Genomic DNA, 25,827 nt, shown 5'->3' on the forward strand with positions numbered 1-25,827 from the left:
GAGAGCGGAGGCGCTCCCATCCAAAGAGTGAGCCCGAACTTTACGCACAACTGTTGCTCAGAAGCACACCAGCGCTGCAAGATCCTGGAACGCGAGGTAAGCACTTTTAGAAATAAAACTGAAAAAGTACTTGCAAACATGAGTTTCTTTTGATTTTCACTTAGATCTCATGAAACATGACGTGAGCATATGAACAGACGCTTAAATTAAACTGTGTATTGCACAGTCTAATTACAGCTAATATTAGTTTAAGTGTTTTGGACTGCCGTTTCTTGTTCTGACCGGATAATTTGATGAATGAATTAAAGCATCGGTTATGTAATCTTTATGTGCGGCTCTGTGACTGAGACGTTCAGTCAAGGCACCTCTAAGGCGGGGTGTTGCTCATCACAAATGATTGTAAATGATTTGGAAGTTTGTGCTTTGCTTTAATAGGTGTGACACTCTGTTTTATCAACCATCAGGGAAACGTTTAAATTATGACAAGTCAGCGCGTTTGCTTCTGCGCAGAGGGCAAAAGCGGTTTTTACAAGTTTTTGCGTGCACGCGCGCGTGTCTCGGTGGGCACAAGGGTAAAGGTCAACTTTTGGCTACTGCGTTGGCAAAACACACAGATTGAAATGCTTTGCAGGACATTTTCTGAGCCGAACCGAACCTGAGCCGAACACACCGGCCCACAGACTATTTTTCAACATTATGATTTCCTTATCAGTGGTCCTTTCCATGTTTAACTTACCATTTCACTTACTATGGGTTTTATAGACAAACAGGCAGAAGCTTTAGTACTTTTAGGGCTGAGTTCAACACTGCTAAAGCACCACAACAGAGTGCTGGTTAGAGGCTGTAAGATCTGGTAAAATGATTTTGCAGCAGGAGCACAAAGACATCATTGATTCTTTAAATGGAGCTGCAAAGCACTTTGTTGTTCTGCCTGTGCCTGAATTATGAAAAGAAGACATGGCAACAGATGTCACATTATTGACCTGGAATCCATTGTGATTACATCTAGACTTCATTTTATTACCTTGGCGTAGATGCATTTCATATTTTTTGAATAGTTACTCAACGTTACATGAAAACAAACTTACAACAAGATTTATGTTTAGATAGCATCGAACCCAAGTCAGGTGTTTATCCTTAAGAAAAAGTCACCTTTGAGCATACACTCTTACGTACCCTCTACAGCAGCTCTTCACTGGGTGGGGATCTGCTCCACAATGTTGCTGGTGCAAACGTGATAAATGGCCTGCATTTGTATAGCGCTTTTCTAGTCCCAAAGGACCCCAAAGCGCTTCACACTACATTCAGTCATTCACCCATTCACACACTGGCAATGGCAAGCTACATTGTAGCCACAGCTGCCCTGGGGCACACTGACAGACAGGCTGCCAGACACAGGCGCCACCAGGCCCTCTGACCACCACCAGTAGGCAAACATGGGGTTAGTATCTTGCCCAAGGATTTTTGGCATGCAGCCCGGAGGCAGCCTGGGATCGAACCACCGACCTTCTGATTAGTGGCTGACCTGCTCTGCCACCTGAGCTACAGCCAGAATAAGCTTCAGGAAGAACTCTGTTTAAGTTAGAAACATTTCAGCAGGAAATCGCTTAAGACAAGTTTGTCATGCAGAACAGTTTTGGGCTATTCTCTAATTTTAAAATCATACTGTTTAGTAGGAAATGTCACATAAGTGTTTTGCGCTTGGCACTAGAGCAAGCAGAGAGGAAAAACAGGAAAAGTAAAATAGAAACCACCTGGTTTTCAGTATGCTCTCTGATCTGAAGTCACATCACTTTTCTCACAGGATCAGGCTTGACACACTCTGACTGCATCTTGCCACTCTGTCTCTGCACTGTATTGTATACAAAGAAAAGGCTCCAGATCTTTAATGAAAAACATTTATAGCTCCTGTATAATTCTTTGTATAGATCAACGTGTCTGATGTACTTAAAATATTAATTCAGTGTAGGCAGCAGCAAGAGCACAGTTTGCTGAAAACAATTATTATGGAAAGATATCAGCAAGTGACTCGGTCAACATATCCACCATAATCTAGGGATGCAGACAGGACTTTTAAGAATATACTACATGCATTCAGACACTCAGATGACAGATTTTTGAATACTGAACTATTGTATTGTATGAAGGGTGTTTTTGTTATTGAACAACATTTTTTTTTCAAGCACTGAGAAATGTAGCTGGCGTATTATTGTTTATATTTCCCTCAACATCACCGTTTGCCAAATTTCCATGTGCAATCAAAATATAAACCACAGCTTTCACCCTCCCTGGTGCCAAAACATTAAGCATGGAAAATATGTACATCTGGCATGTTGTCAAATGAAAACAGACAGGTCATTAAGTGAAAAATATGCTTCTGATAATAGCTGTGAAATTTATATCAATAATCACTGTTTACTTTTACAGGCTAAAGAATGCAAACATCCTTGTCATTTGGAGGCTTATTTTGAAGAAGTGAATACAAAAAAAAAATCGAAAATGAACATGCAAAGAGCAACATTGTTTCTATGTTCGATGATTTTGTACGTGGACGTCTGTCTAAGCCAGAGAGACTGCACAGGCGTGGACTGTCCTGTTCTCCAGAACTGCATCGAAAATGTTTTAGAAAAAGGTGCTTGCTGTCCTAAATGTATACAAAACGGCTGCACCTGTGAGGGCTACCAGTACTATGACTGTGTGAAAGCAGGCTTCAGGGATGGGAAAGTCCCAGAGGGGAAATCTTACTTTGTGGATTTCGGAAGTACCGAGTGCTCCTGTCCTCAGGGAGGAGGGAAGATAAGCTGTCATTTCATTCCATGCCCTGAAATTTCCCCCAACTGCATTGACATTTTACAACCTGCAGATGGATGTCTGCAGTGTGGTCGTATTGGCTGTGCCCATGGCAACAAGAAGTATAAAGCGGGGCACTCCTTTCAGATAGATCATTGCCAAGTTTGCCACTGTCCAGATGAAGGTGGAAGGTTAATGTGCTCACCCATCCCTGGCTGTGACCACCGCAGTGTTAATAAGCCCATGTCGGTAACAACTACAGAGAACAACAATCCTTTGAGAGACTTTCGAGGCAATCGCAACAGCCAACAAACGAGTCTTGCAGAACCATTTTCCAAGCTGGTGAGGGAAAACACTCTACCGCTGTACAAGCAGGACCCACCCAGTTTTGGCACAGAGGATTATGACTATACTCTGGCAGAGCCAACATCTTCCACTATCCAAAATCTGGCCCAACCACTGGAATCTACTACATTACCACCAGCTTACCCAGAGTCAAGCTCCACTAGCCTCAGCTCTCATGATGAAAGGAGACACAGGCTACAAGAAGAAAGCCCAAACACACAAAGGAGCACAGAGGATGAGGTTACTCATAATATGGATCCAACTACCACAGGAGGTGAAAACAAAACATCATCACCAAAGGCAACTACTGCCACACAGATAGTGACCACCGGGCACCACAGGCCACAACAGGAAACTGGAGAAAGACCCATGAAACATGGCAGTCACAGAAACAGAGCGGGCCAGGATACTCTAAGAGACACAGCACCCACTGCGCGTACCAACAGCCGGCCCTTTGGCCACAACAGACAAAGTCATGGCGACCCCCGTTCTGTCTCCAACAAAGGACATGAAAAGGCAGTGGAGCACAGGCAGCTGATTGGTAAAGAGGAACGACAGTTATACCCTACAGTTCAATTCAGTCCCACTAGAAGAGCTCCAGTCAGGATGAGAGAGGAAGGCGAGGAGCATCAAAGACAACCTCAAACACTCAGCAGCTATCAGACTCGAGATGCTGAGGCCTACACAGAAAGTAAGTTAACATATAACGCACAGTTTTAAGTAATCCTAACCTTAACCTGATAAATCAAAGCATCCCTACTTGTGTGAATTTTCATTGAAGGTATTGAATTTAAAACAAATCTGAAACATGAAATGTTTTTGATGCATTCAAGGCCTGCTTCAAAATAAATCACACCGTGATGATGTACTGATGTACTCTTTCAAAGGAAATCTCCATTTCCTTCTCTCACATCCTCTCTCTTTTCAGGAGGAATTTATAATCACTCTATTTTATCTGGCAGGGATCCAGGAAAAACAATTGTTCGTGGAAAGATTGTTCTCCCAAGATATCATTTATCTACCTTACTCAGAAGGGAAAATTACTATATCTAGTATATATTCATTTTCATACATTCACATTAAGAAAATGCTATTTTTATTTCTCTAGAGGTTTCTAAACAGCAACAAAGAGTAAGCCAGGCACTGCTTTAAACAAAAAATGATTACATCATAATGCTTCGAATAAGTCTGTGTCTCATATTTTCCCTGCTTTGCTCCAGTGAGACCACACCACTTGCTTAAATCCTTCATGTGTTTATTAGCATATTCTCTAACAGATCAGTTCCCCTTCGGTGCATATACTGCTGGTCAGAGTACTGGATAGAAAGCAGACGATGAAGTTTGTCAAAGGCAAGTTACACAGCACTAGGAATATGTGAAGTTAGTTTACATATATGCAATAAATCAAAAAAATAATTACAATTTAATAATCCAAATTTATATTGCTTTGAGTTTAGTGAAGAATTTCATTTCAGGAAAACCTACTTTTTACACGCTTTATGGCTTTAAGGCACTGGTGGGTTCACTATATTATAGATCTCCTATATGAGGTGGGTGAACTAAATTATAAATGCCTAAAAGGGGAGAAGCTTTTAAAAAATCTTACTTATTCCTGGTGTTTTGTCCAGCAAACTGCCATTGAAAGGTGTGTAGTTAAGCTACTTTCCAACTCTATGATTTATTGTTGAGACCTGTCAGAACCAATTTTTCCTTTCAGCGCCTGGCCCCTACAGGTATGCACAATATATGCAGAATGCATCTATGTGGTTTTTCTGTTGGAGCGCACTTCAAGAACTAACTGTAAAGCTCATGTACAGAGAGGTTACTTTATTTGTATCCATAGGTAGTCTGGTGTCCAGGATGTGAGTCGTCTATCCTTACATTGAAATTTTTAAGACACTACAGACAGAAGATAAACATAATGCAACACAGCTGAAAGTCTAAGTGGGCATAGTATTTCACCAGCAATAAGGAGCTCGAACTAACTGGTCTGGCTACTCAGTTTGCATGATGGAATGAAGTGAGAGTTCACTGGACTGGACTAAAGGAAGACGTCCAGTTTGGTGACACTTCAAGCACAAGCTGTCATGGTCCTGGGCCATGTTGGCCCAGTGTTCTTAGTTTTCTTGTATGTTTGTATTTTGTTCCTTGCTTAGGCCATGTTTTCTGAGTTGCCCTGTTGTGTTGTTCCCTAAGTGTTTTCCCTTCATGGCTTTTACCCCCTGTGTGCCCCTCTGTGTATCTGTGAGCCCTCGTCTCTCCTTATGTTTTATTCCATGTTTCCCCTGCCCATTATGTCTAAGTTCTCCCCGTGCTCTCTCTTCCCCCTGTGTGCCCTCTATGTATTTATGAGCCCTCGTCTCCCTTTGTGGTTGTTTCATGTTTTCCCAGCCCGTTATGTCTGTGTTTTCCCCGTGCTCTCTCTCCTCCGGTCTGAACCTCTGTGCACTTCCTGTTTACTTTGTGACTCTCACGCCCGTACATGTCATGTTCAGTTCACCCCGCCCTGTCTCGTTATGATTATCAGTGTCACCTGTGTTCCCCGTGTGTTCCCACTTTCCTCGTTAACCCTCTGTGTATTTCTGTCTGCGTCTCCCTCTGTTCAGCGTGACGTCGTCCCTCATGTTGTGTGGATCTCCCTGTGCCTTCCTGCGAATGTTAGTTTACTTTTTCCCAGTTAGTTCTGAATTTCCTGTATTCTGCCGTGCCAGCATTAAAGCTGTGTTCTTTAAGTTCATCCCCGTGTCTGTGAGTTTTGCATTTGGGTCCTCCTCCTGCTTGCCACACAGCGATCCATGACACAAGCAGGAAAAATCCCAGCTGATAAGAGTCCTGACTAATGCCTTTTTATCAGTGCAATTATCTGAAGATGCCAAAGTTATTTAGACAGCAAAAGAGAAAACATAAATAACAAGAACACGGACATTTTTCACAAAACATAAATGAGTTGCCTTTGCTGCGGCCCAAGACAAATGTGTTTGTGCTTTTCTTCAGTCAATAACTCCTGCTCATTTGCCTTTTTTCCTTCCCAGACAGATCCAGAATGTGCTCAGAAGGAGGGTGGAATTGTTTAGACTGTTTAAATGCGGGGCTAACCTGGTTTAGGATTTCTTGGGGGTTGTACCTGTGTGCAGCATAATACCCATCTGATGAATGAGCCTACTGTTATGGCTTGATTGCCAGGCGCTGCTGCTTCTCCCTCATGAGTCCATGTGATTACCCATCTCTCACGAGGATGCTGGTTTCCCAGTAATCACTCCATCTGAAGCGCACCTCTGCACAAATTTACTCTCACTAACTTTCGTTCCTGCTGTACCAAACACAAACCACAAAACAAAACAAAACGGGAACTGTGGATAAGGCACAAGAGTAAAGGACGAAGAAATATAAGAGGTGAAGTGAAATAACGTGGAGTAGTGCTTGTTTTTGCCAACAAAACTGTCACAACATCTTGCATGTGGGCATGGGGAAGGGAAATGTATAATTTTCCTTAGGATAAAAGGCGGGTGAAATCCAGAATTGGCTACGTGAGAGTTCATTCCAACTTCTGTAAAGATCAGTTTGAAGAAGATAATTAATCTAAGTATCTTTCAGTTCATTTAATTTTGGTTTGTCTCCCATACGCATCATCCGCTTACTAAAAAACCGCCTGAGCCTCATGTCACCCATGATTATAAATATATTTTAAAAAAAATTCCAGATGCTGGAAACCACTCATAAAACTCACCCACAGCATAAGTAAAGCGAGATTGGTGATAAATTGTAGAAAAATAACAGGTTTGTGTCTTGCACCCATTTGCAGTTCTGTCATAAACATATACGCATATGAACAAATACATGTAATCCAAGAAGTAATTGACTATTTCACCTCCAGTCCATACATTCTTTTACACAAAATATTTCATTTATACTTTAATGCAGAAACAGAATTACTTCTAATGGGACTTTTAAAAATTGAAAAGCACAAATTAGGTATGAATTATTCCCTGCTGTTATTTCTATGTGTCAGGTCCAAAGATTTCCTCAGGCAAAACATGGCTAAATTTCCTGTGTTATGGCTTGTGAACATAACTTGGAATCCATAAGGCTCCATGAGGGAGGGGAAAGTAGGTTCAAATTACAAGACGGTGGAAAATAATTTGATAGAGGTGTGCTGAGGAATGTACACTGATGCAGATGTTGTTTATAACTCAAAATACACAAAAATGTGTGGGCTGTGATGATGGGTGTTAACACTGGGAAACATTAGGAAGCTATAATTCAAAGTAATTCAATGCAGCAAATAGTGGCAACCCTGGAAAGTGTGTATTAATGTTTCACTCAGATTATTTTACCACAAGGAGGTGTAATTGGATTGGGGTTTACTGTGCAAAACTATCAAACAATGTGACAACCCTTCAGGGCTTCCATGACTACAAGTCTGTGAGCCAATAATCGTGGGATTATTGGCTCACAGTCTCGGGGGAAATTAAGGCCAAAGTTGCAAATAATTGAAACCTGAAATGTCTGTTTTGGAAATGAAATCATAGCATGCGAGTCATCCCTGTTATGTCACGGCCAGCTGTTCTTGGATAGCGACTGTGTGTTTCAAAAGACACGATATCTCTGCAAGTACTCGTGTAGAAGTGGGGAAGAACATTGTGTCACCTCCTCGGGTGCTTAACCCCAACCTACGCACACACACACACACACACATCTCCTCATGCTTTTAAGCTTTCAGCCTAAATCATCTGGCATGTTCAGCCTCATGAGTTTGCATGTCGGCGACCTTTGGCATGCGCTGTTTTTCCTCAGTGCTGGTCCTGATCTCTTCAGCCCACCTGTCCAAGTGCACAAAAGAAGAGACACGCGAGCCTTGATTAGTGGCAGCGCACTGCTTTATGACACCTCCAGACATGTTGAGAGTTGCCCATTTTGGTTGTTATTGTAGCTTCATATTTTCAGAGGGTGTGATGTCACCAGTTCTGGATTTAGACAAAAGTGAAGCATCTGGTGTTAATGTTACTTTAATGGACAGATTTAATGACAAGCCTAGAACAGAGAGATGACGCTAAGCCACCTTTCAAGTGCATCTTGAATCGCTGTCGTGGAAGCACAATAATTAGCTTAGTTAATTATTGCACAGCTGAATGGAAAATGTTTCTACACAGGCTTAATTATAAGGACTGTCAGAGAGAAAGGAAGAGACTTGGTTTGACTAGATACATGTTTGGCTGATATAGTTTATCATTGTTTTTGCCCCCAGTAGCTATTTTCATGAAACATAATCTCCTACAGACGCAAAATCCTTTTGAAACATGATGATGAGCTGTATGTATACATCCTGCATTTTGATTTGACATGTGGAATTTATGCTTGTTTGTTACAAGTGGAGTGATTCCACTTGGAGAAAATGAATAGGAGGCATAAGGAGAGGGTGAATAATTACGTTCCCTGTCGTTCTCTGTCTTTTAATATACTTCCAGAAAGGTTCAAAAGGACTTGTTTACCTGCACGGCGTACATACAGATACTGTAGTTGTGTATCAAAGAGGCATCATGCCTTTCAAGGTTTAGATTTCCTCATTTTTAAACCCTTAAATTATGCAGACTGCAGCATTCACTCACTCCGCTATGAGTAATTGCTTGGGCCTTATTACACAGGTAGGTCAGAGAGAAATAGTTCAATGAAAATAAGTGAACATGGAAGTTAAAAAGCTGAAGTGGCTTCAGGCATGCTTGATTTCTCTTCAGAGCATCATCTCTTTAGAAAAGACTTTTGCTTGGTCTTTCCTCTCTATGATCCCTGCCCTTACTTATGGCTGATTTTCCAAACGACCATACTGCAAGAAACCAATTAGAGCTCTCTGAGAGGGGTTTTTAAAAAAATCTTTAAAAATAAAATAAATCATTTTTACCATGCTCTAGTATCCTCTGCTTTGTTTCAGACTTAACTGAATTGTCTCCAAAACACAGAATGGATTACTACTTAATCTCGCACAGAAGACGAAGGCTAACTTTCATCACCACCGATGAAATGTTAACACAAGTTGCTTTGACTTAAATATATCGTCAAGTATTGAATAGAGTGGGTAGCAGCATTTTTTTTTGTCTCAATTTGAACGTAAATTGGATAAGAACATGTTATTTGCAAAATTAGGGTTAATTGGATGAGTAAAAAAGGAAAACATAGCCATTGCTAGGTGTAAATTTTATGATATTTATAATCTTGCAAGGTGTGACAAGCTGAGAAGACATAAATGCAAAGAGGTTTGTCTTGTACAGTAGTGCAGGGGCCACAAATCAGCACAGGAATGCGCTTCCCTGTTATTCAGGAAACACATATAAGCTCTTTTTTTCCTCTGTAAACCGAATCATGTGTTTTTGCTCTGTCTGCTCTCAGCTTAAAATGAAGTGCTAATATATTATCCCTTTATTCTGATCCAGCAGTCATCAACCTGGATTTTACAAAAAAAAAGAACAGTTTTACTCTGAAGCTAATTTTATAGAGTCTGGGGTTTCCTACTTTTTGTTGCCATTTAAAGTGAGAGCAGAGTCAAGGAGTCTGAAAAGAAAAGAAATGCACACACACACACACACACACACACACACACACACACACACACACACACACACACACACACACACACACACACACACACACACACACACACACACACACACACACTGTAATTGCTATTCTCAGCGTGCAGTCACCGAATCCAGCAAACTGTCCCGCAGGAGATGAGATTTGATTGTATTTCAGATATCAATAACCACATTTTTACAGCATCTCGCTGACGGGATTCTTAGATAAAAATGATGTACAATTAGAATCCAGCGATATGCATGATGTCAACATTATTTTATGTGGCTTGAAACCCTGGCACACTGAGTAGGATAAATCTGTATCTTGGTGTTTGTGTTTTATTACAGTGTCTGCCAAGGAGCAGCTGAAAACCTGCTGTGAGACAGGGGCGAAATGGGCTTCGGCTAATGGTCACTGTAACAACATGGAACCACCCGCAAAAGATATCCACTCGATGTGCTTGTAAGGGCATTATTACGTAACACCGATCTACTTCACTGAACATATCAGAAGAATATATTTCTCACCTCATTAAAGGCCACAAAAGACATAATGACAAAGTAATTTTCACATTTCGTTACAACGAGGTGTTTTCTTGCATGATTAATCACATTTTAGCTCACTTTTCTTTGGTGTTGCTGAATGATTCTCAGAGCTAAATATTAAGATTTTCATTTCAGTTTCTCCATCTAATAGAATTCACAGAAACCTGGAAACACAGTCCTGTCAGCTCTGTGGTAACACTCTCTGGAAGAATTGTTGCCGCTGGAAGGCCACAGTTGCAGTCCAGACATTTCTGCAGTCATTTCTCATGTGTGCTTTTCTCTGTCAGGACTGCCCAACAACAGTGTTGCCTCGGTTCCCTGAGAGAAAGTCGGTGCTTGGCTGGAGTGAATGCAGCCAGAGCAGGAAATATGTGCAGAGAAGATGCCAGCAATAAATGTGGGATTGATTATTACAAGGCAAGTATATGTGACCAGGTAACCTGGCAAACACAGTTCAGCACGGCATTTGCCAGTATTTTATTTTATTGTAGATGTCCTCTGAGATTTACTGGTGTTGTGCCAAATCCTTTTTATTTAATGATCCTATTTAATCTAGACACTAATTTAGGGCCTGATACAACCCCAGATTCCCACAGTCTTGCAAACTTTATTAACTTCACAGCAGCCCTAGGCTATTGGACATGTCAGATTTTGATTCTATGAAACTGTGTGAACATGGTGTCATAATTAAAGATGTCAAAAAAGCAGCAGGGCAGGAGAGACATTGAGGCAATCAGTGAGGTCCATTCGCGATGACTGCGTAACCATTATATGTCCAGATGCCCAAAGTAACTCATTTGCTACCTGACCTGTTGAAGGAAATCAGCCCATCTGTTCAGAGGCACATGAGCAGCGTGAGGCCATTACTGGCACTGTACAGGTGTTAAATATTGGCTTTCACCACCTTTTTGAGGAACCCCTGTAGTTTTAGTAATATTATTCCATCTACAAGCACGCTACATCACAGCAATCATTACTTCAGTTTTATGTTTCCCCATAGTCCCGGGCACTTGCAGCAGTAATCTTGCTGAGAGCTAGAGGGAAAACGAGTAAGAGCCCACACACAAGGGGAGAGCTGCCCCAAATTCAGACTTGTAACTACTAAAGATCAATCCAACAAGATGAAAAGCTTGTGGCTCTGTGAATTTCTTGCACAGCAGTACTCTTGGCTAAATGCTAACAGGAGTCTGTTAATATGCTTACAATAATAAAAGTCTTCAAAGAATTTAGAAATGAGTATTTAACACAAATACATCTGAGGCTAAGGGAATCTAATTCATTTTCACGGTGTGAGAAAACTATCTGACTTGATGATGGCACAAGAGGAAAGGTTAAGGGATATTTATCTGGAGGGGAACATAAATCTGTGTATGAAATTTTAGGATTAGCATTAATTTTAGGACCAGTTCTCTGAAACTAGCCCATAAATAGCAACAGTAGCAACAGAGGAATAGTCAGGAACATTCAGGTGACTGCCAACATTACAAGTATACACTCACTACTCACATCCTGCCAGTAACAGGTCAGACCCCCTTTTTGCTGTCAAAACCACCCTAATCCTTTGTGGCATAAATTGAAGAACTTGCTGAAGATATTTAGTCTATGTTGTCATGGCAGGATCACACAGTCGCTTCAGATTTGTCCACTGCATATCTATGATGCCAATCTGCTGCTCCATCACATCCTTAAGGTGCTTTATTGGATTGAGATGTGATCGCTATGGAAACCAATTTGATTGTAGTGAGCTCATTGTCATGTTCAAGAAAGCAGTTTGAGATGACTTGAGCTTTCTGACATGGTGTGTTACTCTGCTGGATGCAGACGTTAGAAGATGAGTAGACAGTCATCTGCAACATTACTCTGGTACACGGTGGTGTTTAAACTATGTTCAGATGGTGTGAAGTGTGAAAACATTGCCCACACCATTTCACCACCCCTGGCGTGAACTGTTGATGCAAGGCAGGATGGATCCATCATTTCGTGATTTTTACACAAAATTCTGACACAACATCTGAATAACGCAGGAGAAACTGTGACTCATCAGGCTGGGCAATATTTTTCCAATCTTCTATTGTCCATTGAGTCCGTGTGAACTGTAGGCTCAGTTTCCTGTTCTAAGCTGACAGGAGTAACACCCAGTGTGATTTTAATTTTGCTGTATGTTCAGAGATGTTCTTCTGCAATACTTGGTTGTAACAAGTGGTTGAGTTACTATTCCCTTCCTACACCTTGAAGCAGGCTGCTCTCATCTGACCTCTGGCATCAGCAATGCATTTTTTGTTCAGATAACTGCTGCTCACTGGATATTTTCTCTTTTTCAGACCAGTTTCTGTAAACCCTAGAAATAGTTGTGTGGGAAATTCCCAGCAGATCAGCAGTTTCTGAAATAATCAGACCAGCCTGTCAGTGCTAATACCACATCCAAAATCACTTAAATCACCTTCTACATCATTCTGGTGCTCAGTTTGAACTTCATGTCCACTTGCTGCCATGTGATTGGCTAATTATATGTTTGTGTTAATGAGCAGTTGAACAAATTAACCTAAAGAAATGGCCAATGAGTGTCTTTATCCTCTGGAAACCATTAATCAGGTCTCTGCAAAACAAATCCACAAAGTACAGCACAAATCTCGATATATTTTACTATAATTTAGAGCTACTGGCACTATGAAGAGTCAAGGGAAAATATGTAAGATTAATTATATAGGCAGCAAGCATGCCCACCAAGTTTCTGGAAATGAGTCCCATTTCAAACATTTGACTAAAAAAACAATTTGCAGAGCTACTAGAGGAGATGTCAGGGTCTCATTAAAAGCACAAAACATTATCCTCAGGGACCATACTCTGTAAAAAAAAAAAATTAGATTGATAAAAAAATGTAATTTCCCTGTTTGGCAATGCAGCTGACCTACCAGTTGAAATATTAAAACTGCCATCATTAGACCCACATTGCCGGGAGAACAAATCATGAATATGGGATGGACCACAGTATGTTTTGTTTTTCACAAAGTGGGTTTTAGACTTGTTTCCATGCTACTTTCAAAACTTACATAAACCCCAACTTCACGTTCAAAGGCTGTTTGTGTGAATTGCAGGAGTGCTGCACTTGCTGCTCCCTTGGGCTGCAGTTTCGCAGTGAGGGGCATCGCTGCGAAGCCCACCACTTCCTGGATTTTCACTGCAGACACATCTTTCTAACCTGCTGCGAGGGGGAGGAGGGGAGGACTGTGAATCAAGATGGCCGGCACACTATCAGAGAAAGGCCTCCTTTGAACTTTACTCCACCACCAAAAAAAGGTATTCTGAACAAATATTGACATGCATGAATTCACATTGTGAAAGGCATGCTGCAGGTTGAAAGCAGGAGTATTAATGGGAATCCGGCAGTGCCTGGCACCAGTTTTAAAAACAAACCAGGTCATTTTATTTTATCAATCTTTTTTATCAACATGGTATTTCTTCAATATTGAGAAAGAAACCGGCTGAAAGAAACATATAATAACCAAATGTAATATAATTATAAGAGATTTAGTGTGTACCTGCTTGCACTGTATTCATTTCTATTCTAGTAAAACACTGTTATTGGAAGTTACCATACACTGATTTTCTTTGGCTGCTATAGGTTGACAGACGTTCAGTCCATTGCATGGCTAAATCTTCAGCATAATTAGAAATACAGCACGTGTTTTGGTGGATTTTATTCATCTTGCACTGGATTGATTTTCATAATAGCCCACCGATGAACTTGTTTGGGATGCGAACGGTGTCATATGTGACTGTTGGTCATGGTCCTGGGTCGTTGACCCAGCGTTTTGTGTTTCATTTTGGATTCATCTTGTGTTTTGTGTTAATTCTTATTTTGTATTAGTGCTTTGGGTTTGGTTCTTGTGTTTAGCGCTTTATTGTTCTCCCTCCTGTGCTCTGTTCGTGTCCCTGAGTTTGTCTTTGTGAATTTCCTGTTTTACTTTGAAGGTCTGTGTCTGTTATCACTGTGTCAGCTTGTGTCTTCCTGTCGTCTTGTGAATTAGGATCAGCTGTGCTCCCCTCCTGTGTGCCATTACCTGATTGCCTTGTGTGTGTGTATATATAGTGGGTGTCAGTCTGTGATCCTTGTTGGTTTGTCTGTGTTGTGCCGTGTTAGTCAGCTTTTCGCCTCCCCTCTCTGCCCTGCGTTCTTCGTGTCATCTCTGTGTATCTCCCGCTGACCTTATGTTTCCAGGTTTGTTTATTAGTTTTTCCCAGTTTAGGTTTATGTTCTGGTCTGCCCTCACCTTAGTTATTGTTCACTGTAAATAAAACTCGCTCGCACCTCCGCCGCTGTCTGCGACTTGCGTCCTCATTCACTCCACCACACGACAGCTGCCCCAGCCGTCACACTTTTGTCCTGTGCAGTCAGCCCTGCAAAAATAAACTAATAAAATAAATCCCCCTTACTACTATGTTCCATGTAAATATTGCAGGTAATTAACAGGTTTTGTCCTTGATGATATGCCATGACTTGTGAGAGTAACAGCTGTTCTCTCCTTGTGCTGTAGTATCGGACAGCCCGTATCGTAGAGAGGCCTTCTCCATTGGTCAAGACCAGAATGGGGAGAATGCGGTGGAGAGTCCTGTTGAGGTGGAGGATATGGATGAGTGCCTCATATATGAGGGCAACATCTGCCACCACATCTGTGTTAACACAATAGGGTCCTTCCGGTGTGAGTGTAACCCCGGGTATGTGTTGCAAGAGGACGCCTTCTCTTGCGTGCAAGGTAAGTAAAGATCACCAATCTTTTTCTGTCACACTAAATACCACAAGACCTTTCTAGTGATAGCAACACATGGGGAAAAGGCTCTCTCTGCCATTTGTTTTTTTAAAGCAATGATTTACAGTCTGCATGCATCCCAGAGATAGCCCATTTATCTACACATTCACTGTGTATTATTTTCCTGGCCTATTGAGTTCCTTCCTGTCTGCAAGGCCTGATAGTGCCTAATAATAATTATTCTATTCATACAACATCCCTTTCCTGACTGACAGCAATGGCCAATTAGTCACATCTCTGCTGTCGTCAAATGGGATTTAGCGAAAGTTTTTCCACGCTGTTTGAAATGTTTGTTTTTTTCAAGACAAAAGTGAAGATCTGCTCAGATTCACAGTTCAGGAGTATTTTTAGATAAGACTGCAACGTACCGGCCTTTAATCAACACTAGCTTTTACCAACAGAAGCCTGTCTCAACAGGATACTAATGCTAGAGCTCTCAGCAAATTACAGTGAGCAATGGGCCTCACTGATAAAACCAAATGTTTGTCTGCAGGCAGTGTTTTTTCCTGTCTCACCTATATTGCTATTACAACTTTCATCCGTAGCCACTAGCCTCATATCATCCTAAAACGCAGGTATTGCACAACATCTAAGTCTCGAAGACCTTTGTAGATGGAAAGGTGGAATTTGTGATTACAGAGTAATTCCTCGCTTTTGTCTTGACATTACTCATGTTTGTGCAGAGGCGGTGGATGAGGAGAACAGACTGCAGGAGGTTGACAGAGCAGCAGTGGAACCCACCTCTCCACTTCCGTCGTCAGTCCTACTCGACCCCTGTGAAGGTTAGAAATGCAGTGCTTGATAAATGGAGAGAGAGAGCTGCAGATCTGGCGGCTCATAGTGAGCACGCTCATTCATCTGGAGACCGGAACATCCACCTTAATGCCGCTGAATATAACTCTCCCTTTCCATCACATGTGATTGTGCTGCAAATGTCAAACACAAGTGGCATTTTGGTGTTAGTAATTCATTCTTCATATCATAATGAGTGCCATGTCACATTTTGTTGCTCTTGTTTGGTTTCCATGACACCAGGGTGGAGGTCCACCACACTGTGAGCCAATAGTATGAAATTGAATATGACCAGGTCAGCAATCAACCTGGAAACCTGGAAGAAAATAAGCAAACGGCATTACAGTAAACAGAGTGTTTTCCCCCCAACACAAGCGCTCCACTGTTTCTGCTGAAGTAGTGCTGTGTGTAATGATAATGCAGTGCATTTCATTTGACCTGACAACACGGCACTATTTTCAGGAAACAACATCTGTGAGCAACAGTGCACTCCAGTGGGCGGACAGCCCCGATGCTCCTGCTCGCCAGGATTCTCTTTGAGAGCTGACGGACGCTCGTGTGAAGGTAAGGAAGTAAAATGTTGAAATAATGCAGAAAACCTTTGAAGAAGTGAAAGCGGCTTGCATTTGCAGCACTCATTTAAGTCTTCTTCTTGAGCTCGCAGACATTTGGTTCCATTTGAGAAGTTTCTTGGCAAGACTGTCTGCCACTGTTTTGTCTCTTCCGCTCATCAGCACCTCTAGATTTGCAGAGGAGATACAGCCCTTAATCCCTTTCACTTTTAGCCACCAACTGGAAAAGAAAAAGAAAACATAAGTGGAGAAGTTTTGATTTTCCAAAGGGATTATCCCAACTATCCATGCATTATCAGAATATAGCTTAGCAGCTGCATACCATACCTCTTATTTACATTCAGAATGGACTTTTTATCCTTTTTATCCTGAGTCTGATCAGCTACTGCGCTATGTGTGTAAGCTCTTTCCCTCAGGATCTGTCTTTAAGCTATAACCATTGGTCTGTTCTCTACTTGGCAGCAGCAAACTGTGACAGCAGCTCACTGTGGCAACAAATTTCTCATTGTGTGGATTTTATACCCAGTGGTCTTACTCCTGATCTTTCTCTTGGAGGAGGGTCTGACCTGTCTCTTTAGTCTGCGTCAAACTGCTGATTGTCAGATACCAGACAAAGACATTTTTTTTCTCCCCACATCTTGTCTGGTTTCTCTAAATCTGTGCATCTTCTCATTGTTTATTCTCTTTCTTCACACTCTCACATTTGTCCTGATTCTTTTCTTTTCAAAATCCAGACACAAATGAGTGTTTGTCTCCACATGCCTGCCAGCTGAATGAGCACTGCATGAATACTGCAGGGAGTTATGTCTGTCAGAGACTGATCACCTGTCCGCCTGGATACCAGATCAACAATGACATTTGTGAAGGTACACTACACCTTATCAGCATTAACCAGCATCAATGTATTTACTTACATCCACAGTGAATATATTGTAAATGGCAGCAAGGGAGTATGTGAACTACTGTGTTATTACAATGTAATGAAACTGCACTGTTCCAGTGTTTATAAGCCTTATGAGTATTCGCCCTTCACCTTAAAATCACCCTGTAATTATGACATTTTAAGCACACAGTAAGCTTGAATAACAAAAAAACCCCAAAACAACAAAACATGAAGAATCTACCTTTTTCTATAGTATTTCTTGCTGCTAATTGTATGAAGAGCTTCCAGGCTCAAGGGTGGGTGGTGCCCAACTTTGGTATGAAATAGTAAACCTCCCTATGCGTCTCATTATTTCCATGCACCATAAATTGGGCCTGTGCAGTGGTCTCCTTCATAAAGCACCAGCAGTGTTCAGGAAGAAGGGCCTCTAAGATCAGTATTAGTAGCATTTGAAACTGCAGATGGATTTCGAGCAAGGACAGTCAGCTAATCCGTATTCCTTGTGAATGTAAAGGATCTTCAGTCGGGCAAAACGAGCATTTAAGAAGAAAGTAAGCCTCCAAACAGATCATTGGCTCTGAAGTAACAACATTATCCAAAGCGGGTTGGGAGCAATCAGACCAGCAAAATTAATGATAGTCTGTCAAAAGCACACAGACCTTTTCTTTCTTTTAATTTGTCACACAATGTGCCAAGAATGTGGCTGTTTCACCCTAGGTAAGATAATGCAAAAACGTCTTTATGCCGTGCTACTTATTCCAACTTAATGTCTTACCACGAATGCTATAATGAAACACTCATTTAGCCTCCTCACACAAATGAAGCACATTCAGCCTTCAAAGAGAAACAAATGCTTTCTTCCCTCATCTGGGAAGTGAATGACTCAGTTAAGACCAGAAAATTAATTGTGCAATCTTGCATTAGTGCTCGCTGTCTTGCCGTTGATTTTGAAAATCTTGGTTCGTGATGAGCAAATAAAGACTTTTCCCATTATCAAATACAAAGCACTCGATTGCGCATTTGTAGCTGCAAACAGAGACAGCTAGCAGCAAATGTAGCATGATTTTCTGTAGTGCAAATTATTTTAATATTAGGAGATTAAAAACATATGTAGCCCACAGCTAACCCAGCGTTCCACTGCAAAAATTACATTTCTCATTTTCAGCACCCAGAGCAGGATGGGGAGAATAAAACTAGAAAACATTAACAAGAATTTGTCAAAATAACTTTTTTAAAATGTGACCTCTGAACATGGCTGCATTACCTAACTCTGCAGTATTTAGTAGTATTGTTTTTAATTTTTAAGTGAAACACTGAGAAAACTGACTGGTTAAATCGTCTCTCGCAGCAGCATGCGGAGTCTTTGACCTTTCAAGGTTCCTTGATCCCTCTGACTTCACTGCGAGGGGAAATCACTACCAGTCTCTCACACATTTATCCTGCTTCCTGCTTTTTCTCTGTCTTTCTGTTGGTGTCAGGCTCACTCAGCTTCTTGCTGAGTCTGCCAGGTTTGTGTCAGGAGCGAGATGCTCAATCACTATCTGCTGTTTAGAGACCTACCCTGTGTCTGCAGGGCTGCCAGAACTAGTTTAGGCCTCTGTACAACATTTGCAGTGGTGAAATACTGCACACCTACTTGAAAACACAAGACTACTGTGAACGTTTTCATGCACAGACATACACAAACACATCAGTATTTTCTTTTTTTTAAATATTTTGAGAGTATGATTTCCCTCCAGCTTTGCTTCACACCGTGGCAGCAGATGTGAAAAGCTGATTTTCAGCAGGTAAATCTTTGAGTAGACAGGTGTTGTGAGACTCTCGGGGAATATAACGCGGTGTTCACTCATGCAATGCACAGGAGACTTGTGTTGGTTTGACTAGATGTGCTAATCAGGTTAATATACCTGAAAGGTCTTTTGTCCATGACAGCTTTTTAGTATACATATGATTTCTAAGTTGTAATTACTTCTTTTAGCCTTGACTTAGAGTGCTTTATGATGAATGAACAGCAGCAAAAGTCAAACACTCGATCTGCTGTTTAACCAGAGTGCCATCCAGTGGTAAAATGTGCTATTACATCTTCTCTCCATTAAACCCTCTCTTCTCCCACAGACATCAATGAGTGTGCGCAGAGAACCCATAACTGTGGAGATGGCTTTGAGTGTGTGAATACAGAGGGCTCTTTCAGATGCAACCCCAAAACTCGATGTCCTGTGGGCTTTAGCCACAACATGCAGGGCAGGTGTGTAGGTAAGAGAAACCAAAAAATGTCCTTGCTAGACCTGCAGCGCTTTGTTCACTGTGTTTTCTCGGTTACAGGTGTAATAGAAAATTTTTTATTTATTACAAAAAGTGAGCAAAAGATATAATTTCATACAACATTCCTACATGTACAGAGACACATATCATCAGTTTCACCTTTTTCTCTTATGTTTTGTCCAACTCCAAAATGATCAATATTGCTGCAGATTTTAATCACATATTTGTCTTTGGATATGTTTTTATTTTGCTTTATTTTTTCCATTTGTTTCAAAACAAGATCCTCTGCCTCAGACTAGTTGTAAAGACCTTTTTCCTCAATATTCTGCTTATATATATTTTTTTATTTTGATTTTGATTGAGTTCTACTACTAATAAGATGAATAAACATATGAACAAAATAAAACTAAATGAACAAAACTTGGGTTAAAATCGGGGAGTTGCTCAAACAGAAGATGGTCCAAAAATTCAGAAAGACAAATCCAAATACTGACAACAAGGATGCAAGGAAACTAAATCCAAAACACAGGAACATGGGGTAAAGACCAGCCAGGGAATGCTGGCAACACAGACTGACAAAAGATAATCAGAAGACGTGAGCCATAAATATGTAGAGAACTTAAACGGGTAAAACTAAACAAAGGATGCCAAGGAAAAAGAGACACACAGAGAGAAGTCATTAAAATTGGCAAACCATAACAATTTTTTCATCGTTTGTTTTTTCTTTTTTTTCCTTTTAAAGAGATTTCTTATCTTGTTTCCAAACAAATGAGTGAATCCGGGCAGATGCACCAACAGAAATTCCCCCACAGGTGAATCATAGTGCGGGAAGATGCACGGTTGTTTGTCATGCAGGTGAATCAGCAGGTCTGCAGTGACAGAGGGGTTAAATGCCACACAGACATGAGATCAGAGAAGTTGCTGTTAGGGGCTGCAAAGGGTGGATAAAAGCCAATCCTATGTCCTCCTCCAGTACAAACTGATGCTGTGGAATTAGCCCCCAGGGGCAGGAACTGAGGCATGTCGAGGCAGAAGACGCCGCTATAAAAGGAGCGTGAAAGAAATGCTCTGAGAAATGAGAAAATGGAGAAAATTTCTGACACACACACGCACACACATACACACACACAAAACAACAACAAAGTTATCCAGAGGAATGCAACTGTGTGATGTGTGGTTGCTTTGATATCACAGCTGTACAGTGTGGCTAAAAAGCTGCACTCTGGTCTCAGGACCCTTGTCTTTGTGCCTTTGGGGCTTTCCTCTTCTCCTGCCTTTCTTAAAACGTATCTTCCTCCCCCCTGTGGTGTCCGCAATGCCAGACGTTGACGAGTGTGGTGCTTTGACCCAGCCGTGCAGTCCAGGATTTAACTGCATCAACACAATGGGATCCTACATTTGCAACAGAAAGATAACATGTAGCCGTGGCTATCATGCTAGTCCTGATGGGTCCAGATGTGTTGGTAAGATTCGTATTGAAACGCATCGTAAACAAACAACCCTACATGTGCAGACTTAAGGTCAAAATCAACATGTCTTGTATGCGTGTCTTGTTTAAACAAATGCTATTCATGAATATAATTTCTGCCTTTTTTCCTTTTTTTGGTTTATAAATGATGCCTTTTTTAGATGTGGATGAATGTCAGAGCAACGTACATCGATGTGGAGAAGGCCAGCTGTGCCACAATTTACCTGGCTCGTATCGTTGTGAATGCCGAACAGGCTATCAGTATGATTCATTCAGAAGGATGTGTGTAGGTATGAAGGACATTACATATGTAATCTGAAGAAAAAGTTCCTGTTTTTCCTTGTGCCACTGTACAGCAATCCCTCTGGTTTGGCTGCCTCTTCTTCTCCCCCTATTTATTATTCTGTTGTGGGAGAGCTGCTGCTGTTTCCCAGCCTCTGCTGTTGGCCTCTGCCGCTGAGCTACCCATCACGTCTCCTGCAGCAGAGGACTTTGGCCCACCCCGGCTTATCCTGCCACTGCTCCCTCTGTTCGGGACTCACTGTGTTGTGACTCTCATAATAATGGACTCTGCTCGTGTGTTTAGACTATCAGCAGACAGATGGTCCCCTCACATCGCACTCTCGTTAACATGCACGCAAGCACACACAGGCACGTACGTATTTGTGCAGGACAACAAAACTGCACATGCCTGGTTGCGTGCACGCACTTGCACACATGGATGCAAACTCACAAACACAAAGTGCACTCACCTAAGTATGATGATGATGCTGCCTCTTTCTTTCAGATATAAACGAGTGTTGGAGCTACCGAGGCCGTCTGTGTGCCCAGACCTGTGAGAACACCCCAGGCTCCTATGAGTGCTCTTGTACCTCTGGTTTCCGCTTATCTGGTGATGGCAAGAACTGTGAAGGTGTGTATGTGTTAATGTCTGCCTGTACGGGTGTGTTTGCATCAGTCTGTGCATGCTGACACATGTCACTGTAGATTTTTGTGCATTTGTGCATAAAAATATGTGTTCTTGTGTATTTATTGAGACACCATGCTTGTATGCATTGATAGACAGGCTGTAAGGCTGAGCTGATGTGAAAGCTGGGCACAGCACAACATGTGCTGGTTAGCTGCATTAGTGTATTGTACTGTGTATCATGCCATGCCTTCAAGCTGGAACCATTAAAACCATAATTGGCTTCATAACAACATCTTGTTTATATGTTGGGATAAAAACATTGAAACTGCTTTGATCAAGTCAGTTGTGACAGTAATGAGCTCTAACCTCTAATCCCCAGATGTGAATGAGTGTCTGGCCAACCTATGCAGTCAGGAGTGTGCCAACGTCTATGGTTCCTACCAGTGCTACTGCAGACAAGGCTACTACCTTAAGGAGGATGGCCACACCTGTGAAGGTGCAGTATGCTCTATTACACATTGCAAGCACCGTGTTTATACAAAACGTTTGTTTAGACAAGTTTATATATCAATTTGACATGATTTATTCTCCTTGTCATGCAGACATTGATGAATGCTCCCAAAGCATTGGCCATCTGTGCACCTATAAGTGTGTGAATATTCCAGGCAGTTACAAGTGTGCTTGCCCTGACTATGGGTATACCATGTCTCCAAATGGACGATCTTGCAGAGGTGAATAGCTCTCCACAACATGCATGCGCTCACTGTACTGCAGCCGCCTCAGAGCAAGTGTGCCCCATCGAGCTTCGCCCTGAAACTGACTTTAAAAATGGCTCAGCACCCACTTACATAGCATACACTAATGGTTCTGCTCAGATAAATATAATTGTTGGTTGGTGCAGTAATTACACAGCCTGTAAAACTTTATTGGCCTAAAAATCTTGTCAAACTAATTCGATTTTTTGCTTGAATAGTCTTTTTTCCCCACAAGGACATTTTTTTCCCTCCATTACCCTGTGACTAACCAAGTCGGTGACTAAACCAGCTCTTGTGCATAAACTGTCTGTTTTAGATATCGATGAGTGTGCCACAGGGGCCAATAACTGCTCCTTAGCTGAGACCTGCTACAACATTCAAGGAGGGTACCGCTGCCTTTCTTTTAGCTGTTCGGCAAACTACCGAAAAGTGTCTGACACGTAAGTCAAAACATGCCTTAAAGAATTCTATTCATTTGGTCTTTGTAAAAATTTACAGTGTCTATGGTTTTTTTGGGTGGGCCGGGTGGGAGGGGAGGTCATAGGCAGTTGCATAATTTTAGGAAGGATCACTTCAACTGTTGAAAAATCAGCTCAGCACAAATAACCCCTCTCAGTCAGAAGGTCATCATTATAATTTTCAATTTTTTCTGTTCAGTTTTTTCTACTCTAGGCTGTGTATGATGTCACTTGGATGGCATATCCCTACTTTGATCAGTTCAGGTGCACAGGTCTGGTTGTGAGCGTTTGAAGCCCAGCCTGTCTTTTGTTTAAACCTTCTGTGTGTGAAGGATAACCAATTAGAAGAATTATACCTTAAACACAGGGTGTCCTGTAAGTCAAAATGACTTGTTTGAATGAACAAATGCACAACACAAAGTACAGAATAAATATAGAATAATTTTGAAATGTAGTTTTTTTTTTTTTTTTTTACCTGTCACAAATTCAGATATGGAGCTACATTGGCAAAGCAGAGCCAGTGTGCATTTAAAACAATGTGTCTTAAAGTCATTTTGAAGTGTCTTGCTATTGGAAGGTGATAAAGCTGCTGTATAAAAAAAGGTTTCCTTTCTTTCTCCCTCATAGGCGCTGTGAGCGAATCAGCTGTCCTAACTACCTGGAGTGTCAAAACTCTCCTCTAAGAATCACCTACTACTACCTCAGCTTCCAATCCAACATCATCATCCCTGCTCAGATCTTCCGCATCGGACCCTCTCCTGTCTATTCCGGAGACAACATCATTGTCAGTATCACAAGCGGAAATGAGGAAAACTACTTCAGCACAAGGAAGCTGAATGCCTACACGGGTGCCGTGTTCTTAAACCGCCAAGTTCAGGGTCCCAGGGATTTCCTAATCAACGTAGAGATGAAGCTATGGAGACAAGGGACATTTACCACCTTCCATGCAAGGATATACGTCTTCATCACAGGCAACTTACTTTAACAGCTGGAATTGTGCTGTGGCCAATATGGACCTTTAAGCAATTCCTTAGGACTCATCTTTAGCGCTGTTTAACAATACCACTGTCACTAATGTCCAGCAGAAGTTATTATTAAAGCATGGCTATAGAAATTATGGAAAGAAGCTTTCTACTTTGTGCCACTTAAAAATTACATCTTTTCAAAAAATATTCAAAGTCTTAGTCAGAAACAACACATTTGGGGATATGAAATATTTAAATATCACAAAAATGACGCTTTCTGCAAAATCATAGACAATGACCAAGCTTCTGCCACTTTTTATATATCCACTTTCGGCTGATATCATTGCGTTTAATGGCAATTTGTAGGTTTATAGCATTGATAAAAATGATTTGTGAACAGCTGTCCCATTTCTTTTACTGTGTACTGCTGCTTTTGTTCTGTCTTTGATGCATATGCAAAATATATTTAATCCTACATTGTATGTTACATTTTTATATCTCTGTACCTCTCAGACATATTATGGATGGATGTATCATATTTTTTATGCTAAACCCATGAACAACAAAGTATTTTAGTAAAATATTTAAAAACCATGGTTTGGTGAGTACTGGTCTATTTGTATTTGCAAAGGTGAGTGTTGTTTGCATTTTTAACTGAGACAGAAAAAGTCTTGTTATTTTGTACACAGCAATTCCAGTAACATTAAATAAAATTGATAATTTCACATAAAAACTATTTTTATCAATTCAAAAAGCAGATGCTCATTTGTCTAATTCACTGAGATGCTTTTTAAAATAATTTCTTTTCACCTGTCAAACTGCTGTTATTATGCATCCAATAATATCTAGCACATTGTATATTATAAACATTATTCCCCAGCTAACCTTTTAAAATATACACTGCCTGACACAGAAAATACCAATACCTGCTTTCATATTCGTCTAAATAGTTGCGAGAACTTAGGATAAGCATCCATCATTACACACAGGTTGATCAACATACAGGTTTATGGCTCATAAATGTAATCGGCATGTAGTGTTTAATAAAAAACGTAGTAGTCTTTTCATTTTAACATGTGAGGTCTTGCAGACTCTGCACATTACAGCTGCTGCAGTTTATAAAATAGAAAGTGTTACACTCCCACCTACAGGATGAAACAAATGCTACATTCTCTAATGTTGGCTCTAAAGCAACAGTTGCACAACAAGTTCTAAAGAAAAACTGAAGGTCATTAATTGTGAATACATTTTAATCACTTTTAGTATATTAAAAAAAACCCTCCTCTTCCCCCCAAGCTACAATCTGTCACTGCTCAGAGTTCAGTGAACCTCCTGGACCTGCTGTAATCGTCGGAAAGGGCGTGTGTTTCTCACTGACAGCTGTATTAATGCATGCTGCGCATCCAAACAGAGCCCCTCGCCAGATTACTGTTCTCCCACATGAGTTATACTGTCAAAGGTCATTACAACAGAAAAGTAATTTATGTAATTCTTGCTCTAATTTTAGTCCACTTACTTGGCAAAAATTATTATATCTGGCTAGTTTGAAAAACATAAAGGAAACATTCAACCCAGCATTCATAATCTTCAAGTTCTGGGCCATCCTCTAGACATAACTCATAATAATAGCTATGTGTGTATGACTGACTCAAGCTTTTAAACACACCCATTGACTGAGATGCCACTCTTGGTATGTGCAGTAGCCTA

At 41.1% G+C, this 25,827-nt stretch overlaps 1 protein-coding gene across 1 annotated transcript; it reads left to right on the top strand.

Moving 5' to 3' along the window:
• Window positions 1–24,731, top strand: LOC146645433 (fibulin-2-like). Its single transcript, XM_085393923.1, has 17 exons — window positions 1–96; window positions 2,428–3,826; window positions 10,050–10,164; window positions 10,535–10,664; window positions 13,343–13,544; window positions 14,783–15,001; window positions 15,739–15,837; window positions 16,310–16,411; window positions 17,154–17,285; window positions 19,418–19,555; window positions 20,887–21,027; window positions 21,194–21,322; window positions 21,820–21,945; window positions 22,322–22,438; window positions 22,545–22,673; window positions 23,014–23,137; window positions 23,783–24,731. The coding sequence occupies exons 2-17, from the start codon at window positions 2,500–2,502 to the stop codon at window positions 24,138–24,140; spliced, it is 3,588 nt and encodes a 1,195-aa protein (XP_085250049.1). The 5' UTR covers window positions 1–96; window positions 2,428–2,499; the 3' UTR covers window positions 24,141–24,731.
• The last annotated feature ends 1,096 nt before the right edge of the window (window positions 24,732–25,827 follow it).

Source organism: Rhamphochromis longiceps, linkage group LG20 (genome assembly GCF_057381845.1).
Source record: "Rhamphochromis longiceps isolate RC_006_pf linkage group LG20, R_longiceps_female_GT1.1, whole genome shotgun sequence".
In the NCBI taxonomy this organism is placed as follows: Eukaryota; Metazoa; Chordata; class Actinopteri; order Cichliformes; family Cichlidae; genus Rhamphochromis; species Rhamphochromis longiceps.

Coding starts and splice junctions, on each gene's coding strand:
- LOC146645433 (XM_085393923.1), top strand. CDS start 2,500: ATGAACATGCAAAGAGCAACATTGTTTCTATGTTCGATGATTTTGTAC. Junction 15,002..15,738: donor CGCCTTCTCTTGCGTGCAAG/GTAAGTAAAGAT, acceptor ATGTTTGTGCAG/AGGCGGTGGATGAGGAGAAC. Junction 21,946..22,321: donor TGATGGCAAGAACTGTGAAG/GTGTGTATGTGT, acceptor TCTAATCCCCAG/ATGTGAATGAGTGTCTGGCC.